This window comes from Pelodiscus sinensis, chromosome 2 (assembly GCF_052426305.1).
Source record: "Pelodiscus sinensis isolate ZL-2025 chromosome 2, ASM5242630v1, whole genome shotgun sequence".
NCBI lineage: Eukaryota > Metazoa > Chordata > Testudines > Trionychidae > Pelodiscus > Pelodiscus sinensis.
The window spans coordinates 39015327-39029064 of NC_143053.1; the positions used below are offsets into that span (position 1 = coordinate 39015327).

The 13738-nt window shown below is 44.8% G+C and overlaps 1 protein-coding gene across 3 annotated transcripts; it reads right to left on the minus strand.

Moving 5' to 3' along the window:
• Positions 1-2502: 2502 nt before the first annotated feature.
• OSR2 (odd-skipped related transciption factor 2) lies at positions 2503-10471 on the minus strand. 3 transcript variants are annotated; one of them, XM_006123915.5, is made up of 4 exons: positions 10030-10471; positions 5132-5869; positions 4047-4146; positions 2503-3245 (listed from the first exon to the last, which is right to left on the minus strand). In XM_006123915.5, the coding sequence occupies exons 2-4, from the start codon at positions 5785-5787 to the stop codon at positions 3063-3065; spliced, it is 939 nt and encodes a 312-aa protein (XP_006123977.1). In that variant the 5' UTR covers positions 5788-5869; positions 10030-10471; the 3' UTR covers positions 2503-3062. The 3 variants fall into 3 exon arrangements, with proteins under 3 accessions (XP_006123977.1, XP_006123980.1, XP_006123978.1); XM_006123918.5 differs by having other exon boundaries at positions 2503-3163; positions 10030-10470; XM_006123916.5 differs by lacking the exon at positions 10030-10471 and adding an exon at positions 7320-9967.
• Between the last annotated feature and the right edge of the window lie 3267 nt (positions 10472-13738).

A 13738-nucleotide genomic window follows, 5' to 3' on the forward strand; every position in this document is an offset into this window, starting at 1 on the left:
CCTCAGCCTTTGGACCTGAAAGGCTGACAGTACCTTTAGCAGCCCCAATTCCCCACTCTCTTCATGCTGGAATGGGAGAGGTGGTGCAGCACCAGCTCTTGATCACACTGGGGCTTTTAGCTAACAGTTTTAAACAAGCCTGCCTTTGTCCGTGCTCCAGGGTTACATTCTGTTTGGGATGGTGTTAGTTAACATGGATTAGTTAACAAGTTTCCTGACACAGGCTAGACACATCCCTAGCATGGGCATGCTGCACCAGAGTAAGCTATGTCATTTACCATGACAGTAAATGTTGTCAGCATAAACATACACTGGTGCTGTGCTCCAGCTCCTACTGCTGGCAGAAGTTCCCAGCAGAGCCAGGCCTTAGTCCGCTGGTATGTGAGTTTCAGAGAAGCACCTTTTTCTCCTAGGACACACTCAGATGGGCATGGAGTAGGTAGGGGGGCTTAACCCTGAAGGGGAAAAAGGGAGTACACAGCAGTTCAACCCTCTGCATGGCAGAGGAAGAGACTAAGGGGCCTGACCCTCCCCGAGAGTGAGAGGAAAGGGTAAGGTCTGAACCCCGCAAAGCAGGGGTAGGAAGAGGAGAGGATGGGGAGCTGAGCCCCTCAGAGCGGGGGAGGAAGGGACGGGGGTGCGGGAGAAAGGAAGAGGAGGAGTGAGGCCTCAGCCTCCTAGAGCAGGTGGATGGGGGAGGAGAAGGTTAAGGCTGAGAGGAGTAGAGACAGTGGGAGCTGAGCCCGCAGAGCACAGGGAGAGGGGAAGGAGGGGACTCAGCCATCAGAGCTCGGGGAGAGGGGACTGGGGGGGGGGATGAGCCCCCAGAACACCGGGGTGGAAGCGGAGCTGCCCCGAGCCAGGACGGCCGGCTCTTTCCCGCTGCCCCGGAGCGCCGGGCGGGCAGTGGGACGGTCCCGCTGGCACCTCAGAAAGAGGCTCAAAGCGGAGGAGGCGCCGGACGCGGGAAAACGCGCCCAACATGAGCGAGGCCAGGCGGGACTCGCCTTCCATCCCCTCCCCCCACCGCGGCCTGTCCGGGCGGGACGCGGGACTTAGCGGAGGGCGAGCGGCTCTCACCTCCGCTCTCCCTGCTCCCTACGAGACCCAGCAAAACAGCAGCGCCCCTACCGGCTGCGCGTGGGGCTTAAGGGCGGGGCGCAGGAGAAGGGGCCGGCGCGAGCCCCTCAGTGGCTGTGCGCGTGGTATAAGCCTGGGTCCCAGCAGCAGGGGGCCAGGTGAGGACTAGCCCGCCAGTGAAGGTGTGGGGGAGGAGGGGTCCCGGCAGTGGGCGCGGGGCTTGAATCTGGGGCATCCCGCCGGTGACAGGGACTGAGCTCCCCCTCCCAGTGGCAGCAGTGGGGGCTCCCATCAGCGTAGTTCGCCTTTGCTGTCTGCATCGAAGCAAGTGCGGAGCCAGCCCCCCCCCCCCCCCAAGTCTGGCTCACTCTAGGAAGCACAGGTGCTGGGACTAGGGGTGTTTAGAGATGCTGCAGCACCGCTGGCTTGTAGTGGTTTCCATCACGTACAGGGTTTACCGTTTGAGTCAATGGCTCTCAGCACCCCACTGTACACATTGTTCTAGCAGTCCTGCTACGAAGCCATCACCAGCTAAGTTTTAAAACCAGACCCCTTTTGGAAACAAAGTGACCTCTCCCTGCCCCAGTTAGCACACAGGACAGCGCCCTTATTAGGGGCAGAAACCAAGGTGACAGCCCCCTACCCCCACCCCATGTTGTGGTCTTGAGATTGTTCCCATCCCAGCCTCCCAAGGCCGCTTGGAGGTTAGGGCGGCAAGTCATTTTAGCCCCACACTAGCGTTAAAGTCCGTTTAAAGACGATCTTTAGGGAACTGCACGAAGCATTTGGAGCATCCAGTCTGGACGTTAGTCTCTTTGGGGGCAGTTGCAGAATGACTGGCGGTTTGGTTTCTCTGGTGCAGTGATTTATCTCTGTTAATGATTCTGGAGGCCTTTTAAACATCCTCTTTCTTTAACTAGGCACGAGTTACATTTTTGACGGCTTTTATTGACAAATCCTGCAAGCGCCTGCAACTTCTCCGGCTTTGCAGAGCTGAGCCCTGATAACGCAGCCATTCAGCAGATTGTTAGAACTGATAGGGATGTCAATGAAACGCTATTGGGACGTACAATGATCCTTTCCCGGGTGACGGGATCCAATAGGATTTTATTTATGTCCCAGTGTTTGTTTTCAGAGCTATCAGAAAAGAATCGTCTTCTGCAGTATAAAGTCCCTGTCTACGCTAGTGAATTGCCAATGTTCAAAGTCTAATAGCAGGAGACTATCTAATGCAATCTTTGGAAAAGAGATGACTTTTACAATATAAGGGTTGATTGCAAATAAGTTACTAATAAGCCACTGTGGTTTACGGATCGTCGTATACATTATTTCCCAGGCACTCTTTATTTGCAGCTATTTCTTTTTAAAAAAGTTGTTCATTCAGTTAAAAAAAATACAAGAGATATTCAAGCCATTAAGCAGTGAAGTTGTAAATACGGGCACTTCCATTTTATTTTACAATAGATAACACAAAAGCAGCAGTCATAAAAGCGAAAACAAGAACACTTCAGAAACGTGTGACAATACGTTCCCAGAGGGGGAAATTTATTCAATATAAGTTACTATTGCAGCTGACACAGCAGTAAAACAAAACGTGTAGGAAAGTAATAGGACAGAGCTGGAGATATGGGGGAGGGGAAGAGAGGAAGAATTATTTTGAAATACACTTCTAAAAGATATTTTGACTCCCAGATTTGTTATCAATGTGCATCCAACAGAACAATACAAAAAACCGACAACAAACCACATTCTGTACATAGCTCTAAAATGAGCTGCGAATATCTACAGGACACTAGCATATGCTCTTCGTGTGGGTAAGATTGGGGCCCGATCCTGCAGTTCACAACTACCTAAGGGAGTTTTGCTGGAGTATGATATGCAGGCTCGACCCCAGTGTGCGTGTATGTAGCTTTCTACAATTAAGTCCTTGAGCAAAATTAGCAACTTGGAGCTGCAGAGGCAGGTGCAGGTCCTTGGCTGCTCTAGAAGTCCTGCCGCGGGGTGTGAGTTAGACTGTGCCGCCGCAGATCACAGTTTCGCCTGAACACTTTGCCGCACTGCTCACAGTTGTAGGGCTTGATGTCTGTATGGGTAAGAAGGTGAGTTTTCAGATTACTTCTTTGATTAAATGTTCTTCCACATGTGGGGCATTTGTGTGGAGATTCCTGTTCAGATTTGAAGCAAGCAAAGGATTAATCCTTTACAAACTACCTAGTTTACTTATTATTTTTGTTATTAAATAACATAACATGAAGTATAGGGAATCTACTTAAATAAACCTAGACTCTTAATCCTCAGATACAAAATCACATCACTTTTAACTACTTGAAAATAACCTGCCTGTCCAAGTATATTTTAGTCTCAGCTCATCCCATGACATGCCCCTGAAATCCACAGACAAAAACTTGCAGTACAATTCTTCAAAGTACCAGGCCATGGCTATGAGAAAGACTGAACTTTACTCCAGACACTCAAGCCCTTACAGACATATACAATATATTGGGGTACAACCAAATCGTTTCAGTGTGCTAATTAATATTTCATCCTTGGTTTTCCCCTACACTGCTTACCTTCATTTTTTACTAATATAAAATATTGAAATGCATTGAATAAAGTTTAACAAAGACCATTTATAAGTGTCCATATTCACAAGTAATTTATGTAAATTAAATAATCAGTAGATTCTATTGCTTTTTTCTAAAAATTACATATTTTAAATACACTAAATAAACATGTGTCTTAAGAAAAATAAAAGCAAAGGGCTATATCCTGCTATGAAGCAGATTGCTTTATTGAAGTAATTGGGGAAATATGCTTTAAAAATTAATGGCAAGCTATGGCTCATTATTTCAGGCAAGTAAACATAAATTTGTCTACCTTACATATTATTTAAGGTTTTGTGCAACATAAACAGGGAAAGAATAAGAACAGTATAAAGATAAGAAAGGATTTGGAACTAAACTTACCTGCATATGTAAAGTTTTATGAACTGCTAGAGTTCTGGATTGGCAGAATCCTTTCCCACATTCCTGACATTTGAAAGGTTTTTCTTTGGAATGGATATATCTGAAAGTCAATACAAGGGTTTGAAGCAATGGCTAGCCACAGATACAAAAGCCACAAGAAGCCTCTAGGGATTCTTTAATCTATACTTTTTTGGGGGGTGGGAGGACGAATCCTGACTTTTTCTTACTATTTATTCATTATTTTATTTTTGCTCTGAAATTCTATGTATGATTAACCTTCTTTATCAGTTGAAAACATTTACAATAATGCTTATCAACGCTAGATTGCCCTCTCTGGTGATAGATTAGACTGCATAATGGAAAAATCATCTGTTTCACCAACTGCTCTCCTTGAACTCAATGGGAAATTTCCCGTTAAACGTCAACGTGAGCAAAATCCGGTGTACATGCTATTTTATTTTATTTTTGGTAGAAGTTCTACTCTACTAACCTAAAAAATGGGGTGTGGGAAATGGCCCCTTACATTCAACTCTTAAAATCAGATTGTAAATACCGTTCTTGCTGTACTATTACAATCTTATCAGAGATGGGGAATGTTTGTTTCGGTTAATAGAATCGCCTCCAAATATAATCACAGGTCCAACCCACAAAAAATACATATTAGTATTTATTTGCTAATCCCCCCGTAGAGAAACAGCTGTAACAATGTATCACTTGGTTTGCTACTGCTTCCCTGGCTGAGAAAGCTGAAATGCTTCTACATGGGAAGTGATGAATCCACCAAACCTTCATGACTAGTTTGAACCTCAGGGGAAAGTATAAGGAAAGTGGGCATATTTCTTAAATTCACTGCGACCCAAGATCGGTGGGGCCTTGAGTTTTCCTTGGCAGCAGATTGTCCACATGCAGCCAGCCTAGGATGAGGTTCTACTGCAGTGATCTGAATCTGGCTGACTCTGAGCCCACGGAACCTTTGTAGTAAATGACAGGAAGTATTTCTGATGTGAGGTCTAGAGAGAGAAACCGCTGCACCTTTTACTCAGGGTAGTAGGAGAAACCAGTTTGCCTGTGACTGCCTCCCTCACCTGTGGTCTCGGAGGTGGTCCTGTCTCCGGAAAGCCTTGTGGCAGATGTCACAGGTATAGGGCCGCTCGTCCGTGTGGGTTCTTTCGTGGATAAGCAGGTTGTAGGATTTGGTAAAGTGTCTGCCGCAGAACTTGCAGATAAACTCTTTTTTCGTTTTGGAAGGTAACCTGCCCCTGGAGGGCTTTCTGTCCGGAGACAGTTTGCTGATCCCTGAGATGGGATTTCCAAGTCCTGGACTTAGCTTGGCCAGATCTGCGATCTTTGGTGGGTCCTCCTGCGTGGCGGCCACAGCCAGATTGGCAAAATCAAACCTGGGTCTGTCTTTGTGTAACGCTGGGATGACATGGGCGATGGCCCCTTGCTTTGGATGAAAGAGGTGTGTGGCGAAAGGTAGCGTTGGGAAAGAAAATCTGGCATCCATCAGGCCCTGAGCTGCAGCCATCTCCGTGATGGTAGACCTGGTAATTTCATGCACATTGGGATACCCCAATGTCCAATGGTTCATATGCATGGTCTGCACCGCGCTGAGTCCATAGAGACCTTGCAGGTGGTCGACGGCTGCTGGGAAAGTGTTCACTGCCTGGAGGAAGGAGTAGTTAGTGAGCTGCAGTGAAGGGTGGAGCGGGATCGGAGCTGGAAGAGCCTTGCTTCCCATCTTCCACGACAGCGGTAAGCAGAACCCTTTTCCTTTCTTCGTGGCTTTATGAACTTCCAACGACAGAAAATCCTGTAAGAAACTGGCCGAGAGAAAGAGATAGTTTACTGAGTGCAGCCTGTTCCTTACTGACCGAGGCAATCGAAATATTCAAACAACAAGTGTTCCAGGCTCCGCGTTTGTTTTGTTTTTGCTCTAGCGCACCCGTGCAGATCCCAGAGAATAGGAAGAGAAACAATTAATTCCCTGTTTGGGGGAAGAAACCAACGCACAAAGCGTCTGGTTCAATTAATTCACAACAGCCGAAAAATAAACTCATCGTGAGAGTGTATCAGGAATGCAAAACGAGTATCGACTCCTAAAGTCATTTACGTATTGGTTTGTTTTCAATCAGTCACTCGCCCAAAATATCTCCAGAGACTGAATTCCCACCAAGAAGCCAAGTGGCTTTAGCCGCACATTGCACAGCACATTGTGACAGCAAAACGCCTTCATTCTGCATTCAGCGCTACCTTCCCCTCGCGCTTATCTCCAAAAGTCACTTCGAACCTCTTCAGACTTATTGATTCGCCCAAAGCTTTGAAGGAGCCGCTGAGGCAGACACATCACCTCTGAGGCCTTCTTGGGAGATCGAGGGAGGAGAATGTGCGCTAATTTACAGGGCTGCAGGCTAGAGGTGACAATGCAGCCTAGTTTATTCTAACTCGGGTGCTTATTTTTCTTCCTTCAACAACAACTCATTTATCAAGATAATTGAAGGAGAGAAAAACGACACGTTTCCAGCACTGCAGGTTCTAAATAAATCCACTTTGCTCTCAGATCCCTTCCAGATGGTCGGAGCACCGCCACACAAGAAGGCTTTGGGCGAACAACGCCATCTGCGGAGAGGAAAAGTGGCCAGGTCCGCAGGCCTCTTTAGACCTACGGACGTATTCACTTCTCTAGACCTCCAAATACAGAAATGCCCCCTTCCCTCTGGATCGGGCTGTTCCCGACTAGATTTCATGGCGATGTGTTTCTGCCATTGAAAACCTCCCGTGCTTAATGGCGCCCAGGGGAATAGACAGGAGAACTGCAAACTCGTTAATATATTAATTTCTCTAACTCCTATTTCTGTCAGGAGGGACACACACTGCGGTGCAAAACAGCCAGTGTTACTAGTCACTGACTGCAGTAAGGTTACAAGAGCCTTGGAAGCACGAGATGTTGCGGGGTTTCTGCCGCAGATTTCTCCTTGCCAGACCCAGATTCAGTGTCTGAGTTAGAATAATACTAACCCCTTTCAGAGAAAGCTCGGCGGACACTGCACTAGCGGCTTCCCCGGGTGTTATTGATTCCTCCTGGTTAGTATTGTGGCCTATTGCGGTATCCGAACGTCTCTGCTGTGTGGGTCTGTTCCTTATTAAGGAAGACATATTGGGCCGTCTTTCCAATGGGCTTTTGACCCACGATTTGTTGGCTACGACTCCGATCCCCACCCCCTCCCTTTAAACTGAGAACGGAAAATGCGATTTAGTTTTTTTCAAAAGCACCTGGACGCTGCAGCGCGCTGTCTCTCCTGCCTGCTGGGACTTCCACACACACGCAGGTCGGTGTGCCCCACCCGCGGGGCTGCCTCGGGAATTCGGCCTTTCTGAATGAAAACCCTGGGCTGTACTCTGCACTCTACAGGATCTGAGTGGCTGGCTGGCCCAGCTGACGGCCCCTCGTGCTGCTTGCCTGCTCGGCATCTCCCCCCAGACGCAGCCCATCCGCTCCTGTGTTTATTTGCTCTTCTTCATTTTTGATTAGTTGCCGGAGAGCGTGAATATGTGAGAGAGAGCCCTTGTGTTTCTCGGCTCCACCGTGGAAGGCGGCAGCAGCCCTGCGCATAGAGTTTTATTAATGAAATGAACCCCTTCTGAGCTGTGGTATGCACTCTGGGAGAGCAAGGGAGGGAGTTAATGAGAGGTGTGTGACAGTCAGAGGGTTTCACTCAGTCCATTCAACCGAAACTATAAACTCCATTTCTAATCAACTTTCCCACCGCTAATCGTGTTCCATGTGTAATCACGGAGCTCCCACTTCACACACCAGAGCCGCAGTGTCTGGGCTAAGCTAGAAATCACTGTGCGGAGCAAAGGCAACTTTGTGTCTTTTCTTTCTTTGTGTTAATTCGTTTTCTTTTTTGCTGTTATGGTTCTATTCCCATCAGTTTTTTTTTTCAGATCAAGACAAGCCGTGTCGTTTTCCCTCACCAGTGATACAGAAATTATGTGTTGGATTGTCCGAAAACCATCGGTATGGGGCACCAAATATAACGGCCCCTGGATTTCTGGAGATGGAAATTGTGACGTGTAATTGTCAAAAGTCTGAAATACTCTGCCCTTAAAGATTAAATGCACATTCTCCATACATTAGTTAATGTGCCTTTCTTCACTGCTCATAGCCTCAATATTACTGGTTCCCGAATAAAACCAATCGACTACACAAAACAAGATACACTTCCCGAATATTTGAGTGCCCCTTGCTTGGTCTTCGAAGTGGAAACCTGTATTTTTCGGTTCTTTGCCAAAACACACTTCGGTCCTACAGAATTTAACTTTCAGCATGGCCTACTTAGAAATACATCTAAGCCATTTTATATTAATATAAGGATCAACCATCCACATTTTCAATTTTAACTGTGCCACGTAGGAATTTCTTCTATTTGCATTTATTGTTTACTATGAAACCAGAAGATGGAAGGCATTTGCAGTTCTTTAAATCTGGAAACCTAAGATTTTTTTAAAAAAAGACTTACTAACAACAGTACTATTGTAAAGCATCACCTCTGCTTGCTTTCCATTCAAATACCTTATAGGAATGTCCATTTAAGCAGATTAGGATCTCTTTCCCGTGTTGCCCATATGACATGTTTACAGGTTAATTTCAGTTCACTGATCCTATAATTTCAAAACTATCGGATATTAAAAGCTACCAAAAGGAGCTGTAGTATTCTAGTAAGTTTACCTAAATCTTTTAATACTATATTCCTTTATTATACGTGATCCAATTGTATGGAGCGCGTGTACTAATATGACGAAGAATCATATCCATAAAGTAATTCTGTAAAAGGTAGTATTCAAATATATTTCATTTACTATATAACATGTTTAAAAATAAAGTTGTATCTATGAAATTGACCATAACGAACGCGTTGCCATTTGTACTTGACTTAAAACAACACATACGCTCACACACAGAGGAACAGAAAGTGTAGTAGTGTGTGCTTTCCTCCCCTTTAAAGGCTACTTGTAATAAGGTGAGAAAAAACGGATGTTATTTAGACCTTGGTACTTCCCTTTCCCTTTCCATTCAAAGCACTTAATTTAATTAAGGCTGGTATCTGCATAATAGGTCTGTTTATCTGCTTGTTTATATTTGACCTACTCCTCAGCGGCGCTGATTTTCTTTTTCCTGTGATGACAATTTGTTAAGTAGAGAAAGTAGCTGTCTTTGATGATCTACAAAGTGAAACAACAACATATTGTTTTTGTTCACTGATAATAGGTAGGCTGAGATGATACTCAGTTACCCTACACAGGCGCCTTTTTAACGTGTCGAGAAAGCCAAAGCACGTTTATCGTTATTACTATCTACAAGTCCTCATTTAATTGTAATTAAATGTTATTTATCTGCGATATCCTACCACACTACGCTAATCAAGCAATAAATGCACGGACCTAGCCTTGCTTAGGGTTTATTTAACATTAAAGGCCCAATCCAGAATTTCTCGAGAAAACAAAACTTCTTAGGGAGACCCTAAACTGAAAACATACTTCAATCATTATCTGATATGCCAATAACGTAAGCAACTGTGCGGAAAACACATCTGCTCAGCACTGCATGGGATTGCAGAGAATCAAACTGAAAGTAAACCCAGAAATGCTGTCCTCGCCTTAGGAATCGCTTAGCTGTGAGAAAGCAATTTGACAAATATTTCAGTATTTAGCTTGAGCACATATAAGGGAACGTATGATCACGCTGTGCTGCTGATTTACGTTTATAATCAGTCTCCGAATACTCAATAAACATGGACACCTTTCAATACGAACATTCTCGGTGACTGTAGCTATGCTGCAGAGCAATTATCGTTGTGGAGCACGTTACAAACTATAGCATATTATACCTAAGTACACAATCCTTGATGTCTCTTTTTCAGGGCACGGTTCTATGCATTCTTTCTCACAGCAGCTACGTGGTAGTAACAGTGTGACTTACCTATCACAATGAGCTTCTCCCAAAGGGCCTCTCAATACAAAGTTCAAGAAGCGATCCTAGTATCTTTGCAGTGTCATTAGATCCACACCGAACCGGCGGAAAGCTCCACCAAAAGAGTTTAGCAAAGCTGGGTCCGAGTAGCTTTCAGCATGTTGTGGAGGAGGACGAAGAAGAGAAGGATTAGAAATTACTCAAGAGTTTCTTCTTGTCTTTGGGACTCTTGCTGCGGAAGTGTGTAAAGTCCTGGCTTTCTTGGGTAGTTGTGTAGAGACCTCTCTCCTAACCTCTCTCCCTCGCCTTCTCCTTAAGCCTCTTGCTTTCGACTCTTGCGAAGTTTGATACAAGTCTGAGTCTCCCCCTCCCAGGTCCATCACATTTCAGCAGTAAGTGGCGTGGAGCACTGTCCCCGCCCGCTGTCCCACCCCAAGCCGCACACATTCGAACGTTCGCTGCTTTAGTATTCTGATCCCGCCCAACATAGAACGTTCAGAGGGTTGTAAAGTTCCGAGCCCTCCCTCAGCTCCGCCTCTCTTCTCTTGTCACTGTACTGTTTACTTGTGTTTAGATAGCAACAGGGTTTTAAAGGGGCAGTGCTCTCTTTTGTCATTCCCTCTCCAATTTCTTTTCACGTTACCTAAGGTGACTTTTTCCCTTGAGAAAACTCTACGCTTTCATAAAACAACATCTCCCCGCCCATGCCTCTCTCCCTGACTCCATCAGTTGCAGGGAATTCTGTACTGTCCCGATTCCCCGATAATAGAGTTGCTTGGAGCAGTTTGTGAGAGCTTTTCCATACTGCTATAATTCACGTGAGAGCATTTCATACTGCTAAAAGAATGCTTTACATTCTTAATACGCTCTGTTCAATCTTTGAAGCCCTTACATTTTTTCATCTTAGAGGACACGTATCTTGATGTTTGCAATGACACTCTGTACGCCTGACCTTGTGTATTTTTACCCAGGACAATTTATATAATATAACCTTATTTTCTTTATATACATCTAACATTTCCCGAATGCATCAAGTTTAGCTGTCCATATTTCCGAAAGGTTTTGTATGTACAGTTGTCTGATGCAAGTAGTTTTCAGTTAGTAAATGTTAACCTACGAAATTTCTATCATTCTAATTCCAAGTAATATTTAAACCTGCATTATGTTCTCAAATGCATCTTCTATATTCTGTAAGTGAATCCAGATTTATAAGTATCTGTAATGTACATGCTGATATATACACCTGAGGTAAACTGGTAGCTTCGATAGACATTTCGATGAATAAAGGTAAAGAAACTTCTAAATGCAGACCAAATGACGAACCACGTACTCTTTGTTTTCAGTTCCTTGATCATTAGAAATATATTGTTTTATGTCATTAACTGCATTTCAGTTGATTTCACTGTGGTCAGGATTATTTTTTTAAAATTTTATCATTTGTTATATATTAATAAAACGTATCGTAGGGGGAGCTGATTTTATCATGAGTCTGGAGAAGTGAAAGGAGAGCTCACATACAGCAGCAAAGTGTAATTAAGAACAAAAATGCATATGATGAAATTACATTTTAAAGCGTGAATAATATTCAAGGTGAGGATTGTGGTGGTTAATTAATTTCCGCAAACGAAAAGAGAAAAGCAATAAAGCGTTCGTGGAAACCACTTTATTTTTATTTTATTTTATTTTATTTTAGCTTTTGAAAACAACCTACAATGAAACAAATCAGGAACATAAATGACAGAAATAAAAGCTTTACAATATTACATATTAATAAGGGTAATGCAAAAAACAGTTTACATTAAAATATTTCTATTCTTTATTATTGATGAATGATTAATGTAATCGTTTTTTGTTTCTTTTAAAAAGTGTTATTTATAAAATGCAATTTAACGCAGTTATATTGGTTAACATGCTATATTATTTCAGGAAGCAGGAAATAATAAGAACAAGGCTTAAAATGAAATATTTTGGAAGTAGGAGCGACAGTGAAATTTGCCATTCTACATTGATAAAACTATCGATTTACGCCATCGGTGAAAGCGTAAGCGCTTTGAAGCTGTCTCACAGTACTTAGGTACTAAATTTGATAATTATATTAGTTTAAAAAGCTGAGGCTATTGGCAAGGTGAAAGTAGCTGTTTTTTTCTGTCTTCTCTATGTTATTCTATAATAATATAGTTTGTTCCAACGGCAAAATAGAAGGAAGACAGACCTCTTTATTCGCAGAGTGATTGCAGAATCCAAGTAAGACCTCCCGCCCTATAAACAAACCTGTTTGTGTGTTTCTTTCACAAGATGCACTATTGCAGCCCGTTTTTATTAGGAAAAAATATTCCGATATGAAACGAGGATGTGAAGATGAAAATAAATGGGACTGTAGCGATACACATATTGTCTCATCCAAAATCTCCCAAGTCATATTTGCCACCTTCTTGGTCCACGTGTTATCAAAATAAAAATCAGCTCAACGACATTAATGTATTATATTCTATAGCTAGTCGAAAGATACCTCGCCATGTCTGGACTTGATTGGGAGAGATTTTAAAAAGTACTCTCGGCGATATTGTCATTTTTGACGTGCTCGTGCCATTTGAAAAAGAATCAATAAGCAGGTGTCCTTTCGGTGCTATGACTCAAGAGATCACATGTTTTGGTTTCCCCTGAAATACTGGGAGATCTTTGCTATAGACTTAAACATATGTCTCCGTAAGCCCTCCGCTGCCAGAGCACAGAGCAGCCTTCCACACAGATGTTCCTGAGAATTAATTTGATGCTGAAAGGGTCCCATCAGCAGCGGAACAATCATAATAAAATACTTAATCAGTCGGGTTAAATAGCCCTAGAGATGCTGAGTCAGCAAACCAAGCTGAGCCAGCCAGGGGACTGGAGGGGCTGCGGAGGAGCCTGTCCGGGAACAGCTGCCCTAGCTCTGGAGCAGGGACTGACCAGGAGGGAGCAGGAACTGCAGAGGGACCTGCACAGCACAGAGCTTTACTTCCCATTTCCTCTTCTTTACACGCACACACAGGAGACTCAGGCAGTAGAGCTCGTTTAAGCCTGATACTTCCGCAAAGGGGGTTACCGTTTATCCTCCCTGCCTTTATCATTTCGACACCAGACGGATCCCTCCAGCAGAAAGCGGGCGAGCAGAGCGGTTTCCCAGACCGTGCACTGCAGGCTATCTGTGCCTCTATGTGCACAATAAAGCCCGCTCTGTCTGAGGCCTGCTGCTGCAACTTTATTAGAAGGGCAGGTGTCACTCTCCCAAGCAAATCCCACAGTAACGTTGTCATCTGCTAGGGAATGGCGGGGAGAGATACCCAATCCCCGCAAATCCCAGACATCTCCAGTTAATGTTACCAGCCCCACTCACGGAGCGGGAGAGGGGGCCTGGGGCAGGATCTCCCTTCGCTTTACCTTCCCCCAAAGCCGACTGGCGGCGCGGCGCTAGGCAATGCTCCGGCTCTGTGCACACCCAGCCCGCCAGCGCCAAGTTCACGTGTCTCCCCTGCCCGGGGGAACGTCTAATTATTAACGACCGGCCGCACAGGAGCGGGGAAAGCTAAGCTTAGAGAGCGGGGCGCGTGGGGGAGGCTCTCGGAGCGAGGACGCTTGTGTGATCAGTGGCACGGATGGGGGCTGGGGCCAGGCAGAGGCGCTCCAGTTAGGAGGCCGGCAGCAGCTTACTGCCTCAGCGGCCTGCGGCCGAAGAACAGGA

What these genes read in the sequence shown, in the direction of transcription:
- OSR2 (XM_006123915.5), bottom strand. Translation starts at nt 5,787, where the DNA reads ATGGGAAGCAAGGCTCTTCCAGCTCCGATCCCGCTCCACCCTTCACTG. An exon ending in GACCACCTCCGAGACCACAG is followed by an intron (nt 4,147 to 5,131) that starts GTGAGGGAGGCA and finishes ATTGACTTTCAG; the next exon opens with ATATATCCATTCCAAAGAAA. An exon ending in ATAAAACTTTACATATGCAG is followed by an intron (nt 3,246 to 4,046) that starts GTAAGTTTAGTT and finishes AAATCTGAACAG; the next exon opens with GAATCTCCACACAAATGCCC.